Below are 26,240 nucleotides of genomic sequence, written 5' to 3' on the forward strand. Positions count from 1 at the left end.
GGAGTGCTGGGTCACAGGCACACACTGCCATGCCTGGCTTACATATGGTGCAGTTGAGGATGGGACCCAGGGCTCTCTGCATGCTAGGCAGGCACTCTACCAAGCTACAACCCCCGCCCTTTAACTACTAGTTAACATCACTGCGTATTATAGGCTGTTACATCTGCAGTGTGCTTGTCTTTGGCATACACCTGAACACTGACTTAAGGTCTTATCATTTTTTTCACTTTATGACAGCACAAAAGCACGATGATTATGTGGAGTAGAACTGTCCTTTTTAGATAAAAAAAAAAAAAAAAACCATATTTACTGTGTGTGTGTGTATGCACATGTCCCCGTGTGGATAGAGCTTAGAGGATGGTTTTGTGGTGGTGGTTCTCCCTACCCACCTTTATGTGGGTCTCAGGGATCGAACTCAGGTTGTCGGGCTTGTGGACAAACACCTTTGCCTGTTGAGCCATCTCACTGGCCCTAGAAACTACTTCTGATCTTGGATTCTGAACTTCCCTTAGGCCAGTCATGTCACAGTGCTGGGCAGTGGCTCTGAGCCCACTCCACTGCATGCTGGATGTGGGAACAGCCTTCACTGTGCTGCTGAACAGGACAGTCAGCAAGGCACGTGTTGCCTCTCTGATGTCTAATTTCAGCTAGATCGTTACTCAAATTATCTAGGTTAGAGAAACTGCATGGGCCAGAGCATTGCTGGTTTTGGTGATAAGGCACAGGCAGATTGCCAGATTCTAGATGACCTTAAAAAACATTTTAAAACTACATTTTCTTTATTTAATATGTATGTGTGCTCATCTGCATATGTGGGGAGGTCAGAGGACAATTTGTGGGAGTTGGTTTCCTCTACCACATGGGGCCTGGGATGAGACTCGAGAATATCAGGGCTTGGTAGGAAGCACTTTCACCCGCTGAGTCATGTTGGTGGTCCTCTGGGTGCCTTCTGGACGCTTAGTTTTAAATTGAGGGAAGGGATGTGAACGGAGTCAAGCAGAAGATGCGGGGCTTGCTGGAGGAATTGGAAGAAAGCGCTGTCATTATTTGGGGTTTCTGGAGAAGTGGGCTGGGCCGTTTTTGATGTTTCAGATGTTCGTTAGATAGTGTGTCTGGCTGTCCAGCTGTCCGCTGGCTGCTCGGTCAATCAGTTTAGAAGAGATCTGGACTGCAGATAAGCACTGACAGGCATCAGCATACAGGCCACTGGGTTAGATGCCTGTAGAGAGGACAGGCTGGAGCCTGCACTAGCAGATTTAGGAAACAATCAGCAAAGGAGACCTCATGCTGGGGGGGGGCACCTTCGAGCTTACCCAGGGGAGCAGAGAGGACAGGCAACACAGCTAGGCGCTGTGGCAGTGGGCCACATGGGACTCAAGCTGTAAAGGAGAAAGTAAAGGCATGAAGAAAACAAGTGGTGGGAAGGGGTGGAATCGATGGGATAGAGTGGCCGTAGAATCCAGAATTGCTGGGGGTTCAGTGCTCTCTGGAGACGCAGCTTAACACTCCGGTTGTTAGCTCCAGCGCCAGCCCACAGTACCGCAGGCTTTTCGTGGGTTACAAGAACAGGGTTGTGGCTGGGCGTGCTGGTGCACACCTTTAGTCCCAGCACTTGGCGAGGCAGAGGCAGAGGCAGGTGGATCGCTGTGAGTTCAAGGCCAACCTGGGCTACAAAGTGAGTCCAGGACAGCCAAGACTACACAGAAAAACCCTGTCTCAAAAAACAAAAACAAACAAACAAACAAACAGGGCTGTGAACCAGGAAGTCGGATGGTATCACCACTTGATACTGAAATCAACCCATGATTAGTAAGGTAGTTTGGAGTGACACTTAACTGGAAGCTAAAATCTTCAATGATCAGAGGGATGTGCTGGGTTTTTGTTTCCTTTTTTTTTTTTTTTTTTTTTTTGGTCAACTTTACAGTCGCTACCTGGCACCCAGAGGGAGCCTCAGTTGGATTGCCTCCATCTGACTGACCTGTGGGGCATCTTCTCGATGACTGATGTGGAGAGTCCAGACCACTGTGTGATGTCCCCACTGAGCAGGTGATCACAGGTAGTGTAAGAGCGCAAACTGAGCAGGTCAGTAGGCAGCACTCCTCCCTGGTCTGTTCTAGTTTTTGCCATGAGCTCCAGCTTCCTTTGGCGATGCACAGTGGTGTGGAAGTGCAAGCCACAAACCCCTTCCTTCTGCAAGTTGTTTTTGGTCAGTGTTTTAGCACAGCATTAGAAAACAATCTAAGCCGGGCATGGTGGCGCACACCTTTAATCCCAGCACTCGGGAGGCAGAGGCAGGCGGATCGCTGTGAGTTCCAGGCCAGCCTGGTCTACAAAGCGAGTCTAATACAGCCAAGGCTACACAGAGAAACCCTGTCTCAAAAAACAAACAAACAAACAAACAAACAAACAAACAAACCAGAAAGCAATCTAAGACAGAAATGAGTAGTGACGGTACAGTGTTGCTGTGGCAGAACTGACCATGCTGTTTTGGGGAGGACTGTGGCGCGGCATTTGGAACTTTGGGACATAAAAGCCATTGTTTGTGCACAGCTTGGTGGGCTAAGAGCTTGGAAAATAGAAATGTCAAGAGGTGCTGATGACAGAGGCCTGGCTTGTGACGTCTCAGAGGGGAGCAAAGGCTACTGGGGCTGTCTGCCTGGTTCTGGGAATTAAGAATCTGTGGTCTCAGGTCCGCTGAGGCTGCAGGATTGGCTGGGATGAATAAGAGACCAGCATCACTGAAGCACACTCTTTTGGATTCAACTGTGGTTCAGAGGGGCTGAGGCTGTATCTCAGGCTGGCAGCCAAATTTGGTAATGTGTTAAGAACCTCTCACATTGTATTGGGATTGAAGGCATGAAGGGGTAATGGAGAGATGCTGGGCACTATGTTGAAAAGTCAGAGTGCCAAAAAACAAAACAAACAACAAAACAAGTTATGAGTGCCTGCAGACAGGCCTGGCGGCCATTTGTGAGTGACCTATTGCCAGGTGGAGACTCCAGCATACTGGAGGTGCCAGGACTGTGGAACTTTAAACAATTTAGACTGATTTATATTGTGATATTATTGTGAGATCTTAGGAATAAAAAAAGAAAAAGCTATAGTTTTGTAGTGTCTAGTTGACAAGGGGCCTATCGAGCTGGTTGGTATGTGTATGTTTCAACACAACTCAGAGTTGTCTACAAAGAGGGAGCCTCGGCTGAGGAACTGCCTCCAACAGACTGGCCTGTGGGCGAGTCTGTGAGGCATCTTCTTGATGGATGATTGATGTTCAAGGGTCCAGCTCTCTGTAGGCAGACTAATAACTGGCAGGGGGTCTAGCTGTGTAAGAAAGCAAACTGAGGGATGCAGAGATGGCTCAATGGTTAAGAACACTGACTGCTCTTCTGGAGGTCCTGAGTTCAATTCCCAGCAACCACATGGTGGCTCATAACCATCTATAATGTGATCTGATGCCCTCTTCTGGCCCGCAGGTGTACACACAGGCAGAGCACTGTATACATAATAATAAATAAATCTTTGTTTGTTTGTTTTCGTTTCTTCGAGACAGGGTTTCTCTTGTGTAGCTATCCTGGACTCACTTTTGTAGACCAGGCTGGCCTCGAACTCAGAGGTCTGCCTCCCGAGTGCTGGGATTAAAGGCATGCACCACCACACCCAGCAATAAGTCTGAAAGAAAGGAAACCGAGAAAGCCATGGTTTCAAGCCAGTAAGTAGTTTTCATTTCTCCATCGCCTGCCTCAGTTCCTGCCTTGAGCTCTTGTCCCAGCTTCTTCCAATGACAGGCTGTGACTGGCAGAGGGTAAGCTAAATAAAAACGAACCCTTTTTTGCCCCAATTGTTTTTGGCCAGTGTTTTATCATAGCAATAAAAAGGAAGTCGGACAGGTGTAACCAGGCCAAATCTAAGGCTAAGGAACAGGGCAGCAAGCCCAGGCTGATGAGTGAGGGCTCCACACACCAAGGCTTCACTGGTACTGCCTACTGGTTCTGTTTACAAATACGGAATCACTGACCCTTTGGAAGAACCCTACAACACGAGCACTATTTCTTCCTTTCACAGGTGAGTGACAGAGGCCAGAAGGTGACTATCACCCCCAGCAAGACAGGGCCCCTTAGCCAGCAAGCAGTGGCATTAGGATGTAAGCCCAGGTAGTGGGCTTTGTTTGTCCCACATGTGGGGAAGACCAGCATCTAAGTGAAAACTGCCTAAAAGTAGGAACATGAGAGGAACCTATGCTACTTCAAAGCTTGCTGGTATGGGGGTTGAGTGACAGCAGCTCTAAGGGAAGCTGTGTCCTGTGCGTTGGCTAGATCTGAAACTGGGGTGCTTCTCTCATTTCATACGTAGCTTGTACTGTGTTTTTTTTCTTTTCTGGAGAGAGGCTCTGTCTCTGTAGCACTGCTGTTCTGGGAACTACGTAGACCAGGCTAGCCTCGAGTTCAGAGACCTGCCTGCATCTGCTCCTGAGCTCTGGGATTAAAGATGTGGAACACACCTGGCTATTGCCGTTTTCCAATCACTGCTGACAAGGTCTCTGTATCTTACTAGTAGAAGCTATCTAGTTTGTGTGTTCTATTTACATGCTATTGTCTTTAAATTCTGACTTCTTGACAAGACAATATTGATGCTGGGCATCTGCCTTCAGCTTTGCGGGCGGGCTTACTTTTCTGAGCCTCTTGCATTCTTAGGATGGGCAGTATGGTCTGGTTGTTGATCAGTCTAACATTCAATTAGAATTGACGTGCTCTTCTGGAATTCAGTAAGTGAATCTTCACCCTGTGGGAATGAGCTGCTCTGCTGATGCCTCTGTCAGGGTTAAGAGTTGGGTGATCCTTGTCCTAGGGACCTGGGAGTAAGAGAGGACCCAGGCACTGGAGTGGTGGCCCTGTGGTGGCCCTGTTGCACCGCACTCCTAGGCATGGGTGAGGGGTGGGATCATATTTTCTCAACCAGGCCTAAAGTCCAAGATCAGCCACACTGGTCAAAGGCCAGGTGTCAGCAGGGCCCATTCTTTCTGTAGGCTCTGAGGCACAAACTATTTCTTTGCCCTCTTCTGGTTCTAGAAGCTCTGTATCACTTGCTTGGAACCCTTTCTCGTTTTCAAAGTACACTGCTCCAGCCAGCATCCATAGAAGGCTTTCTCTCCACATTCCACTTTCTCTCTGTCATCTTATTAGGAACTTACAGAACAATCTCTTTAAGTTAGGATATTCAACTTTCAACATTTCTGCAAAGATTCCTTTGTCATGGAAGGTTCTAAGAATGACAATCTTGGTATCTTGGGGGCTGAAAAGATCCTGGAGACATTATGGAAGGCAATCTATCTCTCAGCTTTAAAAAAAAAAGAAAGAAAAAGATTTATTTATTTATTATGTATATAGTGTTCTGCCTGCATGTGTTTCTGGATACCAGAAGAGGGCACCAGATCTCATTACGGGTGGCTGTGAGCCACCATGTGGTTGCTGGGAATTGAATTCAGGACCTTTGGAAGAGCAGCCAGTGCTCTTAACCTCTGAGCCATCTCTGCAGCCCATACCTCAGTTTTTGTTGTTGTTGTTTTGTTTTTCGAGACAGGGTCTCTCTGTTAGCCTTGGCTGTCCTGGACTCGCTTTTGTAGATCTGGCTGGCCTCGAACTCTCACAGCGATCCGTCTGCCTCTGCCTCCCGAGTGGTGGGATTAAAGGCATGCGCCACTACGCCCAGTTACCTCAGCTTCTTAATGTGGGCCACAACCCCAGAATATAAGGGTCACCAAAACTTTGACATGTAACAACCATAAAAATCACAATCCAATGTCTATGAATCCAGGGTGTTTTCAGCAGTACTTGCCCACACTGCAACACACAACTTCGCTACAGCCCTGGCTGTAAACACAGTATGTCCACGATGTACTGCGCATGCCGCTATGGCACACAGCACCAACAGTGCATGAAACACACTGCCTCAAACCCAAGACACTTGCACTTTTAGAAGCATGCCGCTGAATTATAGAAAACATAGATCTTCTTGCCATTGTTCTTCAGTTGGTTCAACAGTTTCTTCCCCCTCCCCCCACCTCCCCTTCACCTCACCTCCCCCACCTCCTCCTCACCCCCATCCCCCCACCCCCCACCTCCTCCTCACCCCCCATCCCCCACCTCCTCCTCATCCCCCATCCCCGTTCCCAGTGTTTTCTCTCTGCCTCCTGCTTGAGATGTGAGCTCTCAGCTGTTCCTGCTGCTGTACTTTTGCTCCAAAATCATGAACTCTAACCCCCCTGGAATCAAGTGCTTTCTTTTTTGAATTGCTTTGGTCATGGTGTTTTAACACAGCAATAGAAAAAGTAACTAAGAGAGCAGATATCAGATGGACTGGCTTTGGCTGTGCCATATTAGAATGCTTGTTTTAAGGTTTCTGAGTTGCTGGTTTGAGTTTCATAGAGGAATCAATCATTAAGTGCTGGAGGTTGGCCTGATGCACTTTGATGAAGATTGATTGTACATCGCCTAAGAGCTTATTCTTGTTTGACTAATAAAAAGCCATCACACCTGAACAGGGCAAATGGATAGGTGTGGCTAAGGTTCCTGGGCTTTGGGAGACAAGAGAGAATCTTGGGGAGGAAAAAGGCTGGAGGAGAAGAGCAGGAAGGAGGAGCCATGGGTTAGCTGGAGGAGAGAAGCACATGGCCGGTGTGGATGAAGATTTGGCCCAGATGATGATAATTAGCAAGTGTTTGGGATGATGGGTGGGAGGCAGCTGAACAGAAATTACTGAAGCAGATGGCGTGGGGTGGGGCAGGGCTCCCATGCCTGACCCACTATGGGATGTAGTTTAGGGAATTACATCTGCTCTGCCCCGGGTTAACTAAGGCTATTTTAAAATATAATAGGTGTCTGTGTCTTGATTGATTGCTAATGGATTACAAAATATTGCCGAAATAATAATTATAGGTCTGATAATAAACATTATTAGGCCATACTGACAAATTAACCACAATAATTAAATTATTTGGGGTCAGGAATGTAGCCCAGTCAGTAGAGTGCTTGCCTACCAAGTATGGAACCCTGGGTTCAATTCCCAGCAGCACACAACCCAGGCATAGTAGTGCATACTTGCAATCCAAGCACTTGGGAATCAGAGGATGAGAAGCTCACAGCCATCCGCGACTACATTGTGAGTTTAAGACCCGCCTGGGCTAGAGGCCTTTTCTTACAGAGTAAATCAATTTTTATTTGGGAGTGACAAAATTTCCAAAAACTTTAAAAATGCCATAAACATTCCCCTGCAACTTTATGTATGTATTTGTGAAAAATATGAATACAAGGCTGGCCCTGAATTCACAGAGACCCACCTGCCTCTGCTGGGACGTCACACCTAGCTATGTGAAACAACTTTAAAAGTTGATTGTAAAATCAAACTACCAATCACCTCTGAGAAATGTTGAAGATGTTTCATGTCCTCCTGAAGTACCGAATATTCCATCACGATTTAAATCTATATGCAAAACAAACACGCACATCCATGCCACTAGTACACAAATATTTGCTTTTGTCTTTAATGATAAAGTTGTATATATACCCAAAGGATTGTTTTGAAGTAATTTCCCTTGTGATATTTTCAGTATGCATTTGATTTACATGTTTTATATACCTAAAGGAAAGGGTTATGAGTGGAAAAAGAAGAGCCTTGTTCTAAAGCTGATGTCCATCAGCTCTACAGACAGCACAGGCCTGGCCTGACCAACCGAGGGTACAACTGTCAAGTGGCATCTGCGAGTGTGTGACAGGAGGCTTCCGCTGGCCATTCCACGGATGTGTGTACTGGACTTCAGCAGGATTAGTTGGCCTCTGGAGTGAAAATGAGGTTTGTCCTTGAAGGTCTGGCCATGGGGAACAGGGCCCAGCTGTGGGTGAGCTTAGTGTCCTATCCACATGGGAACCTGCTGTGGAGAGTAAGTGGGATTTATGGCCGGGCCAAGGAGATGCACATGGCAGACAGGGAAGAATGTGACATGGTGGGCAGGGCAGGTCAGGAGTGGGGAAAGTCCTCTCAGACAAGCGGGCAGGATAGCTCTCTGGCAGGGCTGCACGGGAGGGACCTGGGTCCTCCATCAGATGATTGTCTAGGGCTGCCACACTGCCAGGCTGACTATGGTTTCAGCTGGGAAGACCTAGGCTCACACAGCCAGGTTGTGTGCATGGATCCATGTTAAAGTAAGGTCACTTATTAAATTTCACTTCGAGCTTCAGAGAAAATACTAACTCTACCTACTGCGACCTCCCTGCCCCCCACAGGGTTTCTCTGCATAGCCTTGGCTGTCCTGCTTTGTAGACAAGGCCGGCCTCAAACTCATGCCTTTGCCTCCTGAGTGCTGGGATTAAGGGGGTGCGCCACTACTGCCTGGCTGAAAATACTAACAGTTTTTAAGTGTCCACCCCATAAACCACCAAGCAATCCTCCTGTCAGCACTGCTCTGAAAGTGTCATTCATTTGGATGACTTTCAGTGGGCAGGAGGATGAAAGGCTGAGCAGATCGGGGGAGGTTGCTAGGCTGTGGGGACTGTGTTCAGCCTTCATTTGAGGCAGTCTCACCATCTTAGACCCTCCACACATGCTTTTCTTCACAGGGTCCATGTCCCTACCAAAACAAACTAGTGAACGTAAGAGCCCAGGGAGCTAACGCTGCACGAGATGATCTCTGAGCACTGATCAATGTTCTTCTTCACCCTGTAGAACTTCTCCACGTAATCGGACCGCCCCAAGAGCTCCACGAAATCTTCATCGTGAGTGATCACCAGCAGCTGGAAGTTACGCTGCTGCGAGCGACTTTTTATGATCCTGAAACAGCACATTGAGAATGCTTTTTACTAGCAGACATCTTGTCAGATCCAAGAACAGCTGTGTGGCAACCAAGCTTTTCCTGTGCCAGGTAACAGGGCCTTTGGCTGCCCTGTAATGAGGGAGAGTTGAGGCCTTCAACCTAGGCAGATAGTCTTGTACCTCCTTCCCACACAGTGGGATGCAGGGCCCCATTCCCCACCCATCTGGCTAAGAACGAGGCCAAGAATTTGGACCAGTTTCCCAAGATCCTAAGTTGCTACTGATGCTGGGGAATGTCTTCTAGGAAAAACCCAAACCATCAACTACAGAGCCCAGACTCTCCTGACCTGTGGCAGACTTCTCTGAAAGTCTAAAAGTAATTCAGACAGACAACATGTCGGGGAATAACCCTGCCTTCTGAAGAGCTGGGTCTACCTAGAATTCTGCCATCACCAGTCGCTAGATGCCTCAGTGCTGTGACACACAGAGGACCTGAGTGGGTGTGTGGGGACGTTTTTGCTCATCATCAACACGTTGAGGCATCAGGGATGAGTGAGATGCAGTAAGAGCTTTAACTCAAACTTGTTTATCTTTTGCCTGGGGCTGGATGCACTTCACGTTTCAATACCACAGCCCCTCCTTCCCTGAAGCTCCCCCAGGACTACCAAGAGCTGGCTGAGGACGACGCCTGTGCTGTCGGAGTCCTCCTGGAGACTCTCTGACGTGAGTGACCATGTACGTGAGAACTACAGTTTAGCCTCTAGCATCGTCTACTCACTCACCAATGTGCTTTTTCCATGAAACCTCTCATTGCTCATGGTGGCCATGTGATACATGACAGATGGTCCTGGCTCCACCACCCGCAGCTCTAAGTGTCTGGCCAGGGCACACTGACTCCTGTGCTTGATGAAGGAGTCAAAGGAAACCCGAAGTCCAAAGTCCAGAACTCCTCACTCTTACTCGCCCTACAAACATACTTGGGGAGAGGCAAGATAGGTCTGTGTCTCTTTTATATGCATTGGTGTTCTGCCTGCATGTGTGTCTGTGTGAGGGTGTCTGATCTTCTGACCTGGAGTTACAGACAGATGAGAGCTGCCATGTATGTGCTGGAAACTGAACCCAGCTCCTCTGGAAGAGCTCTTAACTGCTGAGCCATTTCTCCAGCCCCTCTAGTTCTTTTTTTCAAAAAGCACACAACCTGCCCCCAAACTTGAAATACTTACTCAACCAAAGCATGTGCAAGAGACTCAATGTTTTCTCGGTCAAGATTTGTCGTGGGCTCATCCAGGGCAAGGATACCACAGTTCAGACAGAAGGTCTCAGCCAGTGCCAGGCGGATGATGAGAGAGGCGAGCACCTAGAGAAAAGGAGGGGATGGTGGGATGAACTGAGTTTGGTGATACACACCTTTATTCCCGGCATGCAGAAGGGAGTTTTAGACCAACCCAAGCTACATACTAAGATCCTATCTCCAAAAACAAAAAAGGGTAGGAGGAGGTGGGCAATGCCACAGGTCACTGATGTTAGGGACAGTTCTTTAGAGGCTCATGCTTTTCTGGAAAGTGGACCATTAGCCACATTCTTCCATCCTATCATTTGCGCTGAAATAAAACACTGAGAACATCTCTGCTAACATAGAGAAACCAGGCAGCCTGTTCTAAATCACACCCAAGTGCATGCTTGCTTGTGTAATTGTGTCAACGAGAAAAAACAAAACACCATAGGTTAAAATTAGTAGAGTATGGTTCTATTTGTACTTACCTGTAGGGACTCCACTAAATACATTCATGGTGAATAAAAACCAAACATTAAAACCCTCATGCTCGGCCCTAGTCCTTTTGGGGTTGAAGGGACACAGCAAAGAGTCAAGACTGTTCTGGGCAGCAGACAGTGCTTTTGTGTGAGCTCTAACCTCGGAACGCAGGGCAGTGCACACCTTCCCTCCAATGCCCAAGTAGGTCAGCAGACTGCAGAAGCCTATTGTCCCTTTAGGGGACAGACACTTCCTTCCTGCCTTTGAACCCTACTCTTGCCAATCTACCATCACCACTCACATGTAGGCTGCTGGCTGGCCCACGCCACCACACCATTCATCTGACATCTCTCCCTGTACCAGGAAGCAAGTACTGCCAGTTGTCACAATTTAAGAGCAGCTACAGGAAATCAACTTTTGCTCACAGACTGTGTTTCAAACTCATTTATAGTGAATATCACATGTCACCAAACAAAGCAAGTAGGATATAAGTATAGATTATAAGTTAGTCATTTCTCCAGACTCTGACTGAGATAGTAATCTACACTTGCCTGAAGCTGGTGTAGCTGTCTGGGCTGGCAGTAGCTGGGATATGATGCCAACAGTGTGGCGTCCTTTCCTAAGCACGTGACATTTTATGAAAATCTGCTTTAATCTGAAAGCCCAGAATCTGCACTCTGTGTGTGGTTAGCAGCAATCAAGCATTCATGGCCTCCTGTGCTCCTGGGATGCAGGTCTCATGCTCCAGCCTTACTGAAATATCATTTCTCATCCCAATTTTCCCCAGTGCTGCAAACCTGCCTACTGTCTTTCCCAAGAGCCTCATGCAGGGCCAGTGGCCTGAACTAGCCATGGAGCCTTACCCATGTAGGGAGGGCAGAAAGCCCATACACACGCTATCACTGCTCCAATGGCAGACCTCTCTATTAGACGGCCTGTGGCCCAGCCCAAGGCTATGCTGGGGTGATGGCGATTAAGGCCTGTGCAGGAGCTAGATTCTCAGTGGCATGCATCAGAATGCCTCATTTGGTTCAACGCAGGCTCTGGTTTGCTAGTGTTCTTTGTTCATCTGAGATGAGTCCTGTACAGCCCAGGCTGAGCTCACACTCAGTGTAGCCAAGGACGACTTTGAACTTTCGGTTCTCTCGCCTCCACTCCATAGCACTGTTTAGGTTCAAGTTTAGATAGTGGTGAGGGTCAAGCCTTAGCCTGTTCACACTGATGCTGGGCAAGCACTCTAACAGCTGAGCCACACCTCTCCCTTGCTAGTGCTATTTATGACTGGCACTATAATTACCATTAATTCTGAGACACTCCTAACCATTGTTATACCAGAATGTATCTTTGGGACCCCTGAAACAGTGTCTTTACTATGATGTGAAGTGAGAATGGGGTTAAGTAACTCGACCCTTTCTCTTAATAGTTCTCTTCAGAGTGCTGCAGGGCATGCAAGCTGGCAGTGAGTGATGGCAGTCGTGCCTGCTTAACAAGGTGGCCAGAGAGCTGTGAAGAGCATCTCTTTCATGTAAGGGCAGCCGTAGGGCTTTGCAACATCGGCTCTGTCTTTCAGCTCTTTAACTGGCTCCCTAGACTGCTGAGATACCTGCCTTTTGTCCAGCACTGCATCGTCCCCGCATGTCCAGGGCTGTGTCCCCCTTCAGCATCACCACTCGGTAGTTGTAATTTCGCCTTTTATCAGAAGCCGATACGTTCTCATCAGCATCCGATCGAATTTCTATGTATTCAATATCTGATATAGAAAGCAGAGTAGTTTAGAGAACCCACACTGCACCTCTGTCACTTATACACAGTGCCAGGGAAGCCTGGGGACAACAGTGAATCTGGTGTCCTTGGAAGTACTGGCTGCCTTGCAAACTCTCTGGCCAGGAAGACTCAGGAGGCACGTGGTCTGGCCAGATGTAGCCTGGATGGTCCACCCCCCGCCTGGGCCCGGCACCTCTTCTAAGAGTTTCCTTTGGGTACTTTTCTTATCACACTGGGGCCTATCCCTATCTGAGCTTTCACAGAACCCATTATGTCATCAGCTAACTGTGTCTGCTGCAGCCAATATGAGTCCTACAGGGCTTCCGAAGAGAAACTTTGCATTTTCTTTTTGTTATAAGATGTTGCAAAGATAAGAATTCTTAGAAAAATCTCAAAGACATGCTCAGGAAGGGGTTTAGGGAGGCAATGCTGGCATAGTAAGGCCATACATGGGAGGCTATGGACAGAGCTTTGGAAAAAGCATTTGGGACACACCATGTTAGTTACCTTGTCCACGATAAGTACTCCGCCAAAGATCACGAATGATTTTATTAATTTCTTCCATTTTCATACTGTGAAATTTCATTATTGCTCTGGGGAAAAAAGCCACTTTCACTTAGTGCAATATGTACTATTTATATGAAAGACATAATTCTGCAATAGTATATGCTAAATTATATAAATATATAATACATGTAATAATAATGATAATAAAAATAATGTCACTGCCCTAGTACTTTGAATTATAAAAGTTGACTATGAAAAGAGCTAGAAAAATAATTACACAGGAGCAAGCAGTGCCATTTTCCTAGTACTGAGAGCTGCCAGGCATATGGCAGGCCCCACGTTCTCACCTATCTTCATTGTACTTCTTCACGGACTCAGAAACTGCCAAGGTTGAGTGTGGTAGCACACACCTTAATCCCTGACTCAGGGGGCAGAGATCCATAAACCCGATGCCAGCCTGGTCTACACATCAAGTTCCCCAAAGCTACATAGTCACAACCTGTCCCAAAAAACCTCAAAAACCTTTCAGAAAATAAGTCTTTAACAGACTTCTTTCCTAGGTTCTGAGAGCACAGTGAAGGAGCAGCTTCCCTGATGCCCACAGGAGGCCTGTTGTTGGCAGACCTATGGCTGCAGCTAGCCAGGGCAGTCCTTGGCACTTCAAGAATTTTTCATTTCTAATTTATTTTTTGGAGACTGGGTCCTGGGCTGTCCTGTAGACCAGGTTGCCCTTGAACTCAGAGATTCACCTGCTTCTGTCTCCTGAGTGCTGGGATCAAAGGTATGCGCCACCACACCCAAATCTCTCTAGAACTATTAGGGTTTATCAAAAGCCAGGCCCTCATGCTCTTTTATTTCTCAGGCCTGTGAGACTTTAGCCAACCCGGAGGCACCTTTGGCTTAACAGGATGACTTACTTAGAAGCCTGACTCTTTAGTCAGTCACAAGTGCTATTCCTAGTGTCACTGACGCCCACAGGCTTGCCCTTACTTCCAATTCTCTCTTAAAGCAGCAGTCTCTAGACACTGAAGGAAGAAATGTTTGACTTGAACACCATGCCTGCCCAAGCTACCTCAAACCTCAGGAGGCCGGGCCAGCAGCTAGCAGAAGGCAAGCTTCAGGGCTATCACCATGCAAAGGATGTGAGCGAACTCCTTCCTTGCAGGCCTCTTATCTGATATATACAAAAAAAGAAACCAAACGTAATGCCGCTGCCTCTTTACAATCATTCTGTGATCTTCTGATCATCAGCCAGAGAGAAAGAAATGACTCAACATAAATACGTCTAAGTATCAGATGGAGAGCTGCTGAAGTAGGAAGCCTGGAAAAGCCACGCTGCCTCACCAAGTCTCCATTTTCTAATTCAGGCTCATCTTAGCCTAACATTTATGCTTCTTTCATAAAGAGTATATAAACCAGCTATTACTTTCTTTAAAAAGGAAAACTGCAACAAAAAAATACTTGATACAATGTTCTGGGGAACAATCATGTATGAAAACTCCCTCTCCATGGCTTTATACACTATAATCCTAATTTTTATAAATGACTTTTAAGATGTTATTTTTTCTAATTGGTAATTAACATAAATAAGCATGTGAATGGAACAAACACCAGGTCAGGCAGGAGGGCCAGAGCTATGGCTCCAGTGTGAAAAGCCAGCCCCCTCAGGGGTCACAGAGCGATGACTACTGCTACTGTTGGCTGACCCAGTGGCTAAGGTTTGTTTTTTCAGGGAGTCAGCACAGTAGGCAAGCAAGCGACCACTGGGGATGATGAAGGTGACTGCAGTAGGCCACCTAAAAAAGTAGCAGCTGGTATGAGTGGTCACCAATAACCTTCGCCTTCTGAAAGACAAGACACTCTCAAAGTCATACATTATTTCTCCATTCTCCAATTACTACACAGATTCTATAAAATTTGCCCAAGATACAGAAAGTGGCTAGGATACCAGCAGCTTTGATTATGACAGTTTGTTGTTGCTGTTTTTCTTAAGGCAGTGAACAGACAAGATGAGTTTTATCAACTCCTCAAGTGTGCCTATCTTCTGGGTATAAAAGTTGTATAAAGCAAGGAGAAACTGAAAAGAGCAAGAGCATCTGGGCCCGCTTTGCCTATGATGGAAACAAGCATCCCAAACAGAACTGTGTTTGGTCATAAAGGCACTGAATAGACCACATGGCTGTGGAGACTTTACTCCTGTGCATGGAACCAGGCACATCTTAGGCAAGCATACCACCCCCACCCTACCCCTATACACCATCTCAGTTTACCGAGTGCTATCTAACTCTAGAAAGCAAGGACAACAGACAAGAAGAAAGCTGTCCAGGGCAACTTACTGCGATCCAGACTAAAGAAAAACTGATGAGCCAGTGGATCTAAAAGAAACATTTGGTGCACTAACACTGTATTTTGGTAAAAATCACAAGTGACAAATGGAAGAAAATGTCTTTTCTTTCACAATATGTCTCTGTCAGGCATCTATAGCGTCAGCAAATGCAATCTCACACAGACACACGCATTCTTACCACAGCAACAAGAAAGGTAAGTGCTGCCTATCACAGAACTCTAGAACTCTAGGAGCTTATAAGATGTGAGCAAGAAGGGAGTGAAGTGACAAGTGATAGAAGGGAGCCTGCCACTGTCTCTGCAAGTAAGGTTTGATTGTATGCCTAAACATACAAGAAAATCAACTGAAATATTAAAATTACCAAGTTAGCCAGAAATGAGCCTAGGTACAGTGGTGCAGGCCTTTAACCCTTCACTAGGGAGGCTGAAGCAGGCAGATCTCAATGAGTTCTTAGCCAGCCTAGTCTGCATACTAAGCTCTAGGACAGTCAAAGCCACATACATAGTGAGACTCAGTCTCAAAACAATTTATATAGTATTACTATAGTTTCTAACACTGTTAGGAAAGAGACGGTTTGGGGTTGGGGGCGGGTCCTATAGCTGGAGAGATGGGTCAGTCAGCAAGGTACTCGCAGTGAAAGTCATAATTTAGAGCCCCAGAACCTTTGTAAAAAGCCAGGTGCCTTGTATCACTGGGGAGATGCATACTGGAGGACCCTTTCAAGCTCACTGGTCATCAGAAGTGATGAGCCCCAGAAACTCTCTTCCAAAAAATTAGGCTTAGAAAGACCCTGTGTCAGTGGGCGATGGTGGCACACACCTTTAATCCCAACACCCGGGAGGCAGATCTCTGTGAGTTAGAGGCCAGCCTGGTCTATACAGTGAGTTCCAGGACAGCCAAGGCTACACAAAAAAACCCTGTGGGGTTGGGGGGTGGGGAACAAAACAAAACATAACTATAAAATATGTAGGAAGAAATTTTTTAAATGTACAGGCTCTAGAAGAAAAAGCCATAACTTTTCAACAGGGCAAAAAGAACTAACTGAGGGTTGGAGAGATGGCTCAGCAGTTAAAAGCACTGACTGCTCTTCCAAAGGTCTTGAGTTCAATTCCCAGCAACCACATGGTGGCTCAAAACCATCTATAATGAGATCTGGTGCCCTCTTCTGGCCTGCAGGTGTACATGCCGGCAGAGCACTATACACATAATTAAAAAAAAAAAAAAAAAGGTGAACAGTAGACACATTCTGAAGGGTCCACAAGGGCAGCATTCTTGTTGCAAAAACAGATTCTTCCTAAGTGCAGCACAGATAGAAACAACCCAAGAGAACACACCCTGGAGAACTTAAAAAGAGAATTCAATGAAATCTGTACACAGACTCTAAAATTCTGAGAGAACACACAAAAATAAAACTGTGGCACTGAGGCAAGAAGAAATATTAAAAGTTTGTGGACACAGTTAATGCAAATAGAAACCTCTGAGGATAATGTAACTGAAATTTCAAATCATCTGGAAAGAGAAAAACAACAGCATCATGACTTTGAATCACACTCCAAAATAAAATTAAATGAGAGTAAAAATGGGCTTCTGTCTTAGTTGAGTAAAGCACCTACCCAGCCAAGTGTGAGGATTTGAGTTCAATTCCCAGAACCAACATAAAGCTGGATGCAGTAATGCATGCCTGTAAATCCAGCTCTCCCTACAAAGAGAGACGAAGTGGAGACAAGAGACTCCCGGGAGCTCAGGAACCAGTTGTACATAAGAGATCCTGCATCAAAGCAAAGTCTAACAACCCAGGTGACCTGTACACAAATGCTGCGGCATACATGTATATCTCTGCTGCCTGTCCACCCCCATCTCTCTCTCTCTCTCTCTCTCTCTCTCTCTCTCTCTTTCTCTCTCTCTCTCTCTCTCTCTCACACACACACACACACACACACAAATAACAGTGTGGTGGTACACACCTGCTACTCAAGATGCTGGTCAGGAAGATTACTGGAAGAAAAGCATTTCTATAACCTTTGGATTAAGACCTGACTAAGGCACAAACTATGAAGCTATAAATTAAGTCACAAATGACACCATGAAGAGACTTAAAGTCCAAGTGATGAACCAGATAATTAAAATTTTTAACCAGAGCATTTTCTGGGCAGTGATGACACAAAGTGATCACATCCATATACAACAGGAGGAAACACATGCTTTGTAAGTGCTTCTGGGCCAGGTGGTGGTGGCACACACCTTTAAATGCAGCACTTGAGAGGCAATTGGATCTCATTTGAGTTTGAGGCCAGCCTGTTCTACAAAGCAAGTGCCAGGACAGCTAGGGCTACACAGAGAGGGGGAAAAGTGCTTTTGGGAACCAATCTAGCATTAACAAGTTAAAAATGATCATGCCCTCTGACCTAGTAGCTTCATTTCTAAGAAGCTATCTTTCTGGTCTATCTGCACAAGCATGCAAAGTCACACATACAGCAGCAGTGGTGTGGCCACATTTTAAAGCGTCCTAATGTCAATGTTTGAAATAGATAAAATCTATTTTATGGAGTACACAGATACTAAGAGCAATGAAGCGCGCACACACCTACGAGCATAAAAGAACTACATGGTTACTTTAAAAAGAACAGATTGGGAGGTGGTGGCACAGGCCTTTAATCCACTCAGGAGGCAGAGCAGGCGGTACTCTGAGTTCAAGGTCAGTCTGGTCTATAGCCACGGCTACACACCGAAACCCTGTCTCTGTCTCAAGAATAGAAACAAAAAAGAAAGAGGAGCAGCAGCATTCACATTGTGTACGGCATGCTAACACACAGGGAGGGAAGCAGGATTAGTAACACAGCAGCACTTTGGTGAGTATTAGGCATTGCCACCAACTGAGCCTATGCCTGCCCTGCCCTGTGTTCTGTGAAGTGTAGATGTGCAGTATGGAGAAGCACAAGTTACCTGTCACACATGTGGCACAAATAAAATGGACTGAGAGGGAGGGGCGTAAGAGACCATTCCAGGAAGACATGGGTGTTAGTTAAGGCAACAAAACTGTGCAGCATGGTGAGGGGCACTGTGAGCAGAGACCATATGGAGCAGGCAAGGATGGAGGTCTTTCCTATAATGGCAACCGGAGCCACTTATTAGCCTAGAAGAACAACCGTGGGGCCCAGGGGTGAGAACAGTGAGAGAGAGTAGAGGCAAGGACAGCTACCACAGTAGCTGGTGAGTGACAGGCTGAAGCTGATGGAGGGAAAGCAGCCCTGAGGCCGCACCATGTAAGAACCCTGTGCAAACTGGAGCCGTCGATGGGCTGAGTTACGTTACTATCTTCAGTGCTTGTTACAGGTACATAACAGCTAAACAAACACATGAACGCATGCCAAGTGGTATGCTTTCCTCATAAAAACTGGTTCTCAAAAGAACATGAAAAATTTTCAGAAGGCAAGGCATGGTAGCGCATGCCTTTAATCCCAGCATGTGGGAGGCAGAGGCAGGTGGGCGAATCTCTGAGGATGAGGCCAGCCTCGTCTACAAAGGGAGTTCAGGACAGCCAGAGCTATACAGAGAAACCCTGTCTTCTAAGAAAACAGCAATTTATAGACTCATTTAGTTTTATAATTAAATATTCACTACTAGCTTGAAAGAGTTCCTTAATAATTTCCTAGTACTCCATTGCATTTTGTGAAGATGAATGGTAATTCTGGTGGTCCTGAGCCCAATAATATGATCTTCCAAAGGACAAAGGTTCCCATTTGAAAAGGCAGCATCACATGGCCAGAAAGTCAGAAAGTCTTGTGCTAATGAAGCTACTGTGATGGGAGGTATATCTTAACCACCGGTCCATACTACAGAATGTACCAGCAACTGTGAGTGGATGCACACTGCACTCTGGATGGCAGTGGCATCAACACAGGCTAGCTGCTAACTCCATCAAAGAAGCAGATGGTGGAAGCAGCTGTACCTGTACGGGTGCCAGGTACCTTGGGGACGTAAGAAATCTGTTACTTTCTTTCTGAGCAACTTTGTTACAGAACTAAAATTGCTCTAAAAAATATATAGTATTAAAAGAAAAAGCAAATCAAACCCCGAGTTGACTGCAGCCTGCAGAGCTGCTCTAGCTTACGCCCTGCTTCTTCACACAGGCGCCGTTAGATGCTTCCAAGCCAGCCATACTTGCTCTTTGAATGAGAAAGCTCTGTGAGCCTGATTACCTCTTCCCAAGCACACTTGGCTTCCAGCCTGATGCCACAAATGGAGCAGCATGTCAGGCTTCTTGCTGTTACTTTAAAAGCTAGTTCCTACCTCAGGATCTGGCCACCAATGTCGAATCAAATGCTCCCGATGCACCATGAGAAAGCAGGTGCCTAAGGTCAGAACAGCGTCATCTAGAGACCCAAGCTTCCTCCTCAATGTCTGACCAAACCATCTACAGGACTTGGGCAGAGAAGACAAGCGATTAATGCAAAATCTGCATTAGTGCTCAAAATAGCAAGTACAAAGGCAAACCCTGAACCAGATTTCCTACACTTCAAGCCATCTCGCTGACTAATAACTGAACAGACCAAATACATATGGACTTTTGGTAATTATTACTTTGACTTGAAAGCATAAAAACTTAATGCAAATCATGCTTGAAAAAAAGCAATAAAGATACTTTCAAAGGCATTTTCCAAAATATACTATTTTCATCTTTGTGTTTAAGACTATGCCAACCTTGAAACATACCTTGTCAAAAAACTGGCTATGGTTTATTACCCTTTAAAAATATTACTATGTTCAATTATGTGTATATAGACATATGTCTGTGTGAGCCTGTGTACATGAGTGTAGGTGCCAAAGTAACCCAGGGCATAGGATCCTGGAGCTGGAGTTGCAGCAGTTGTGGTCTCCTGGTGTGGGCCCAGAACTTCTGCAGCAGCACAGGCTCTGATGCTGAACCGTCTCTCCAGCCCCCATGATTAGCCCTTTTAATGCCGCTGATGTTCCCACTGCCCCAGAACTCAGTATCAGGGGAGTTTCCTGCCTCCTTACATTTGGGTCAACAGAAGTCCACCTGCCCAAAGAAACGGTGTCATCAGTACCATGTTTCAAATAAATTAGGATTTCTTCTTGCTGAACACAAAATCCTTAATTTGGCAAATTTAAGTGACCTTTTTTCCAAGTTAAAACTATTATGACTTTATTAAACTTAATTCCTTTTTAGCTAGCCTTCTGAATATCAGCTTCTAACATTAGGCAATGGTTCAACCATTATCACAAGATAAACATTTGCTTAAAACAACAATCCTGCAGTAAATGTGAAATGCCACTGGCTATCTTTGGGTTTATAATCAGTCTCCTACAGGATGCTACCATATGAACCATAATGCATCTGTGATCATCACAGAATGAGTCCTGAATAAAGTTCTTAACCAGAGCTCCCCTTGAAGGCAGTAACTCAGGCTCTCAACACCTTGGCAGATGTGGGAGTTACATGTGTCTCAAGTCTTAGAAGCACAATGGTGTTAACACATGATGTTTCACATCTGGAAAACAAATATTGGAGAACCTTTTGGGCAAGTGACATATTCCAGTTTCTTTTAAACTGTGTGCCGTGTATGGGGTCATGCGTCCTACGCTGTGTGAATCCTTCTCAGCTAGTGTGCCTGCCAATGCTTCTGCTTACTGCTGCCTCAGATGATTACTAATAACAGATGCTAATCAGCTCTTCTCGAAAATGCACTGCTAATTTCCTGTGTTACCTTAAATAGATTGCTGTGCAGCAATGACACTGACAGCGTGCTTTACTCTAAGATGAGAAACAATGAGGGAAATTTTAGACTTTTTGTTGGGGGGGATGAAAAGGGGAAGGCAAATTTAGGGATCACAATATAAATCTTGAGACATCGCTGCCGGAGAAACCTCACAGAGACTCCTTTTGAAGAAAAATTTACCACCACTTTTCTTATTTAGAAGAATGCATCTGATTAGTAGATAAGAGACTTCACTGAACAGTCTGTCTGGCTTTGCTCCTAAGCAAGCTACCTTTCTGGAAAGCACCCCTGCATCTCCTCACCCCCGCCCACTCCTGGCTGACTCCACAGGGCTCCCAGCTCCTCCTTGCTTACTCAGTGTGATATCTCACGTTCCTCTGTGGAAATGCCCTTCCTTCCCCAGGCCACACAGCCTGAAGATATCAAGGCATGCCCCTGGCCAACTCAGCAGCTGAGGGAAAGGACAGGTTACGGCAGTCTTTGATGACCTCTTTGACACACACATAAGCACACGGTGCCTTACTGAGTGACAGCTGGAGGGTTCCTGGACAGGGTACTCTGACAGTTAATGCAGACACACCCCAGGCCTCCAGAGCCACACACTGTACACAAGGAGGACTAAATTCACAGCAGCCCTTTCACTGCAGCAACGCTCCCACCTGTCACTGGTTCCCCCAGTTCCCTCTACATATGATCTCAAGTTCTGGCTCCCTTTATAGCAGAATGTGCTATCAACATTTCTCTCCCACCATTTTCTCCTCACCCAACTCCAACTAGACTTTCATTTCATCTCCAGGCGTCCTAGTCATAAACCTCCAATCTGTCAACTTCAAGGTCACCTCTCAGCCCATCTTATTCAATTCCTCAGAAGTTCATGCCAGTGTGACCCACTTGTAACCCAGTCTCTATTCCCTTCCCTTCTCTAGCCTCACCCTCTCCAACTGCAACACTGGGCTCTGTATTTAATTTTCAGCTTGAATTCTTTATTTGGAAGCCCACATAAACATTAAAGTACCCAACGGAGAACTTTCCCTTTCCTCTCCCAAATCCTGTTCATTTCAGGAATAGCAACTAATTCCAAAGAGCCCACTGCCCAACACCCCTCAGCCTTTCCCTTCCTTCAGCCTAGTAGTGAGGTGTCTTAACTCTACTACTCTCACTGTTGCTCAATTTCATGGCTACACCCAAGTCTTCTCCCGCCATCTCTTTGGGCACCAGGCTGGTCTTTTCTCGATGGCCTTGTACCTTCTCATCTGCACTCAGAAGGCATGCTCTTTCACCACGGCTGCTCAGCACAGCACACTCAGCCTGTCTCCTGCTCCTGGGGCTGCTGCATTCTCTGCACCTGGCATGGTCACGGCCCTCTCCCCACTGTACATACCTCGTTAGTTCCCTCTTATCACCTCATCCCTGGAAGAGGCCAGGCCTCCGCTTCCTCCTCAGTCTTATATACATAGCTTTGGCTATCCTAGAACTCACTATGTAGATCAGGCCAACTTGAACTCACAAAAATCTACTTCTCTGTCTCCCAAGTGCTGAGATTAACCGTGTATGTACCACACCCAGCTGCTTTTTCCATAATTTGCTTCTATATTTGTATACACTTTATTAGAACAGTGTCAAACATGTCAGCAATCAAAAATCTTAATATAAATGTTAATTTTGTATTTCATTTTATCTATCAGCGGAGTTATAAAATAAGTGAAAAATTGGTCTATTAGAAAGTTGACTTAGGCCACATTTATATAATATAAACATGTCTATAAGTACAAAATAGGTGAGTACAGGCTTTTCCTTTAAAGGTTTTTGTTTGGTTGGTTTGTTTGGTTGATTTTTGGAGACAGGGTTTCTCTGTCTAACCTTGGCTGTCCTGGAACTTGTTCTGTAGACCAGGCTGTCCATGAATTCATAGACAGTAGCCTGTGTCTACCTCCCTGAGTACTGGGATTAAAGGCATGCGCCTCCAAGCCGGGCTTCCTTCAAAGGTTTAACAAGGGCTACCATAGTAGCTGTTTAGCACACACAAATAGAAAGCCCTGCTTCTGAAGTCTACCTCTGCTAGTTACTTAGGTAATCCTGGGCAGGCTGCTTAGCCTCACAAATAAACACAGTACATGATACCCTGTCTTTACAGATGGACAAACTAATTTGGTTACGACTAATATAGTAAGTACAGAACTTAGTGTTTCCTCTGTAAAGCTCCCAACTTTGAGACATTTAATCTTGAAGAATATTTAGATAAGAGCAACAGAAACCATATTTCCAGAGTTAGGTTTTTGTTTTTTGGTTTGCTTGCTTGTTTTTTTAAAGTGAGTAGGGAAGAAAGAGTTTAGGAACTTCAAGACTGGAGCCAGGAGCCAGGAATGGCACAGACAAGAATCCTAGCACTTGGGAGGCCCAGGGAGGAAGACTAATACAAAATCCAGGGCAGCCTGGGCTACACAGTGGAAGGTCCAGGCCAGCCTGGGTTACACACTGGAAGGTCCAGACCAGCCTGGGCTACACAATGGATGGTCCAGGCCAGCCTGGGTTACACAGTGGATGGTCTAGGCCAGACTGGGTACAGTGAGTAAAACCCTATATCAAAAACCAAACAAATGAACAAGGAGAGAGGAAGAAAAGAGGAAGGGAGAAAGGAACACAGCAGAGGAAGCTAGATTCATTTTAAATTGTCTTTAACTATCTCTGTAGTGAATGTGAGTATAGATTTTTTTTTTATTTCCATTTTATAGAAGAGGAAACAGAAGCTTGTGGAAAATAATTACCTAATATAACAGGGATAGTAATTTTTTCTTCAGCTTCCCTTTCCTCCTTTTCGCCCAGTTCCTTGTCCCCACCACCAATCTACTCCTCCTCCCTCTCTTCAGAAAAAAGCAGGGCTCCCATGGATATCAAACAGCCATGGCATAGCAAGCTACAGTAAGACCAGGCACCACCCCTCATATTAAGGCTAGAGAGGCAATCCAGTAGGAAGAAAGGCTCCCAAAGCAGGCAGCCGAGTCAGAGACAGCACCCCCCCCCCGCCCCTATTGTTAGGGTCCCACAAGAAGACCAAGCTGCACACCTGTACATATGTACAGAGGGCCGAGGTCAGGCTCCATGGTTGGCGGGTCAGTCTCTGTGAGCCCCTCTATGGGCCCAGGTTAGTTGAGTCTGTGGGTTTTCTTGTGTCTCTGACCCCTCTGGCTTCTACAATCCGTCCTCCCCTCTTCTGCAGGATTCCCCAAGCTCCACCTAATGCTTGGTTGTGGGTCTCTATACCCAGAGACAGTACTTTTAGCTTGTGTTACAGGTTTGGCAGGCCTTGTGAAGATCAAACTTGTCAACTTTTAGAGAAAGTCGACCCCGCTGTGTAATTCCCAGTTTCACTTTTCCATATGGTATCTTTGACTGTATTCCATATTGTAGCTCCTGATTGACAATGTGTCCTGAACTGTTTCAACACCTTGCCAGTGGGATCCCATTCCTCCCTGCACAACCAAGTTAGTGCTAAGACTGCCAGACCCACAGCATCTGTTCTTAAAGAACTAAAACAAAACAGGAAGAGCAGAGCACCCCCTACAGACACATAGGAAGTCACTGGGAGGGCAGAGAACTACTCAGGGAAGCAGACAAGGGCTCTCTAGTAATTTGTTTCAAGACCTTAACTAAATTCCTATCAGAGTTGTGGCAAACAAGATTGTTCAGTAAGTTTTTTGTGGCGATCAACTCCCTGAGATAAACAACGAAGGGAGGATGATTTATTTTTGCTGAGTTTCACTTATCAGCTGCCTCCATGGCAAGGCATAAACAAGAGGAAGGACATGAAGAAGTTAGCTATTCACTTCATGGCAGTCAGGCAGCAAAGAAAGGTAATGAGAGGAGATCAGAGCCAGGAACTGTCTTCGGAGGTATGCCCTCAGTGACCCACTTCCTTCACGCGGGCCTTGGCTCCCAGGAGTTCCACCATTTCCCAAATACCTCCTCAAAACACCTTTGAGTCTATGTCTTTTGAAGCCAAGAGTGGCTTTAAACTCACTATGTAGCTGGAGTGGATTCTCCTGCCTCCACCTCGAGTGCTGGGAGTCAGGGGCGCACCACCACCTTGGCTTCACATTTTGTGCTGACTAAACCAATGCTTTGAGAAAGAGCCTTGACGACCCAACTGCCTCTAGAAATCCCTCACAGACACACTGGTCTAGGAGCTTACTTATCTATGAGCTTTGTGTGCATGCACCTGTGCCTGTGTAGAGACCAAAGGTCGATACTGGGTGTTTTCCTCTATGATGGTCCACTTTATCCTGGAAACAGGTCTTTCCCTGAACTTGGAGCTCACTGACTCTGCTAGACTGGCAGTTAGCAAGCCCCAGGGATCTTCCCTATGTCCCTCCTCCTAATGCTGAAACTAAAGGCACATACTATTATTGTGCCCAGCTTTTTATGTGGGGTCTAGGGATCTGAACTCAGATCCTCATGCTTGCATGATAAGCACCTTAGCAACTGAACAACCTCTTGGGCACCTCTTAGGTGCTTCTTTTAAAACAAAACCGCCTGGTGTGGTGGTGCACACCTTTAATCCTAGTACCCAGGAGGCAGAGGCAGGCAGATCTCTGTGAGTTCAAGGCTACCCTAGTCTATAAAATGTACAGTCTATATATTCTTGGCTGTCCTGGGACTCACAATGTATACCAGGCTGGCCTCAAACTCAGAGATGTGACTGCTTCCAAATGCTGGGATTAAAGGCATGAGCCACCACACCCAGTTTCCAAAATTCGAGGCTGTATTCAGGTTGACAAGATTAACCATCAGTAGAGAGGCAGAGGCAGGTGGATCTCTGTGAGTTCAAGGCCAGCCTGGTCTATAAAGTGAGTCCAGGACAGCCAAGGTTACACAGAGAAACCTTGTCCTGAAAAACAAAGAACACAAAACTAATCATCACAAATATCTACACACAAACATCAGTATTTCCACATACCAGTGACAAACTATATAAAAACAACCTCATTTACAATAGCTATAGAAACAAAAATCTGGGAATATATTTAAATAAGGAAGAGAAAGACCACTACCAAAAAAAAAAAAAAAAAAAAAAAAACAAAAAAAACCAAAACCTGTAAAACACAAATGACAGAACTCAAAGGGAACACAAAAAAGTGGAAAGATGGTCTGTGTCCAAATTTATGAAACGGGAGTAAAGTACTATTGAACTGTCCCCTTGCTACCCAAACTGGCCTACAAATTCTGTGCAATCCATATCACAGTACCAATGACATCCTTCAGATAAATAGGGGAAAAGTCCTTGATTCATATGGACCCATAAAACAAGGAAGCAAGCAGACAAAACCCA

General features: G+C 45.9%; 1 protein-coding gene across 1 annotated transcript in view; it reads right to left on the reverse strand.

Moving 5' to 3' along the window:
* Nucleotides 1-8,625: 8,625 nt before the first annotated feature.
* Rad50 (RAD50 double strand break repair protein) overlaps nt 8,626-26,240 on the reverse strand; it is a 60,487-nt gene continuing 42,872 nt past the window's right edge. Inside the window, exons 22-25 of the mRNA XM_051168038.1 lie at nt 12,827-12,912; nt 12,148-12,305; nt 10,026-10,159; nt 8,626-8,820 (exon numbers count right to left, since the gene is read on the reverse strand). Coding sequence (XP_051023995.1) covers nt 8,634-8,820; nt 10,026-10,159; nt 12,148-12,305; nt 12,827-12,912 — 565 coding nt within the window. The 3' untranslated portion in view covers nt 8,626-8,633. The remainder of the gene's footprint in view (nt 8,821-10,025; nt 10,160-12,147; nt 12,306-12,826; nt 12,913-26,240) is intronic.

This window comes from Acomys russatus, chromosome 25 (genome assembly GCF_903995435.1).
Source record: "Acomys russatus chromosome 25, mAcoRus1.1, whole genome shotgun sequence".
Classification (NCBI taxonomy): Eukaryota; Metazoa; Chordata; class Mammalia; order Rodentia; family Muridae; genus Acomys; species Acomys russatus.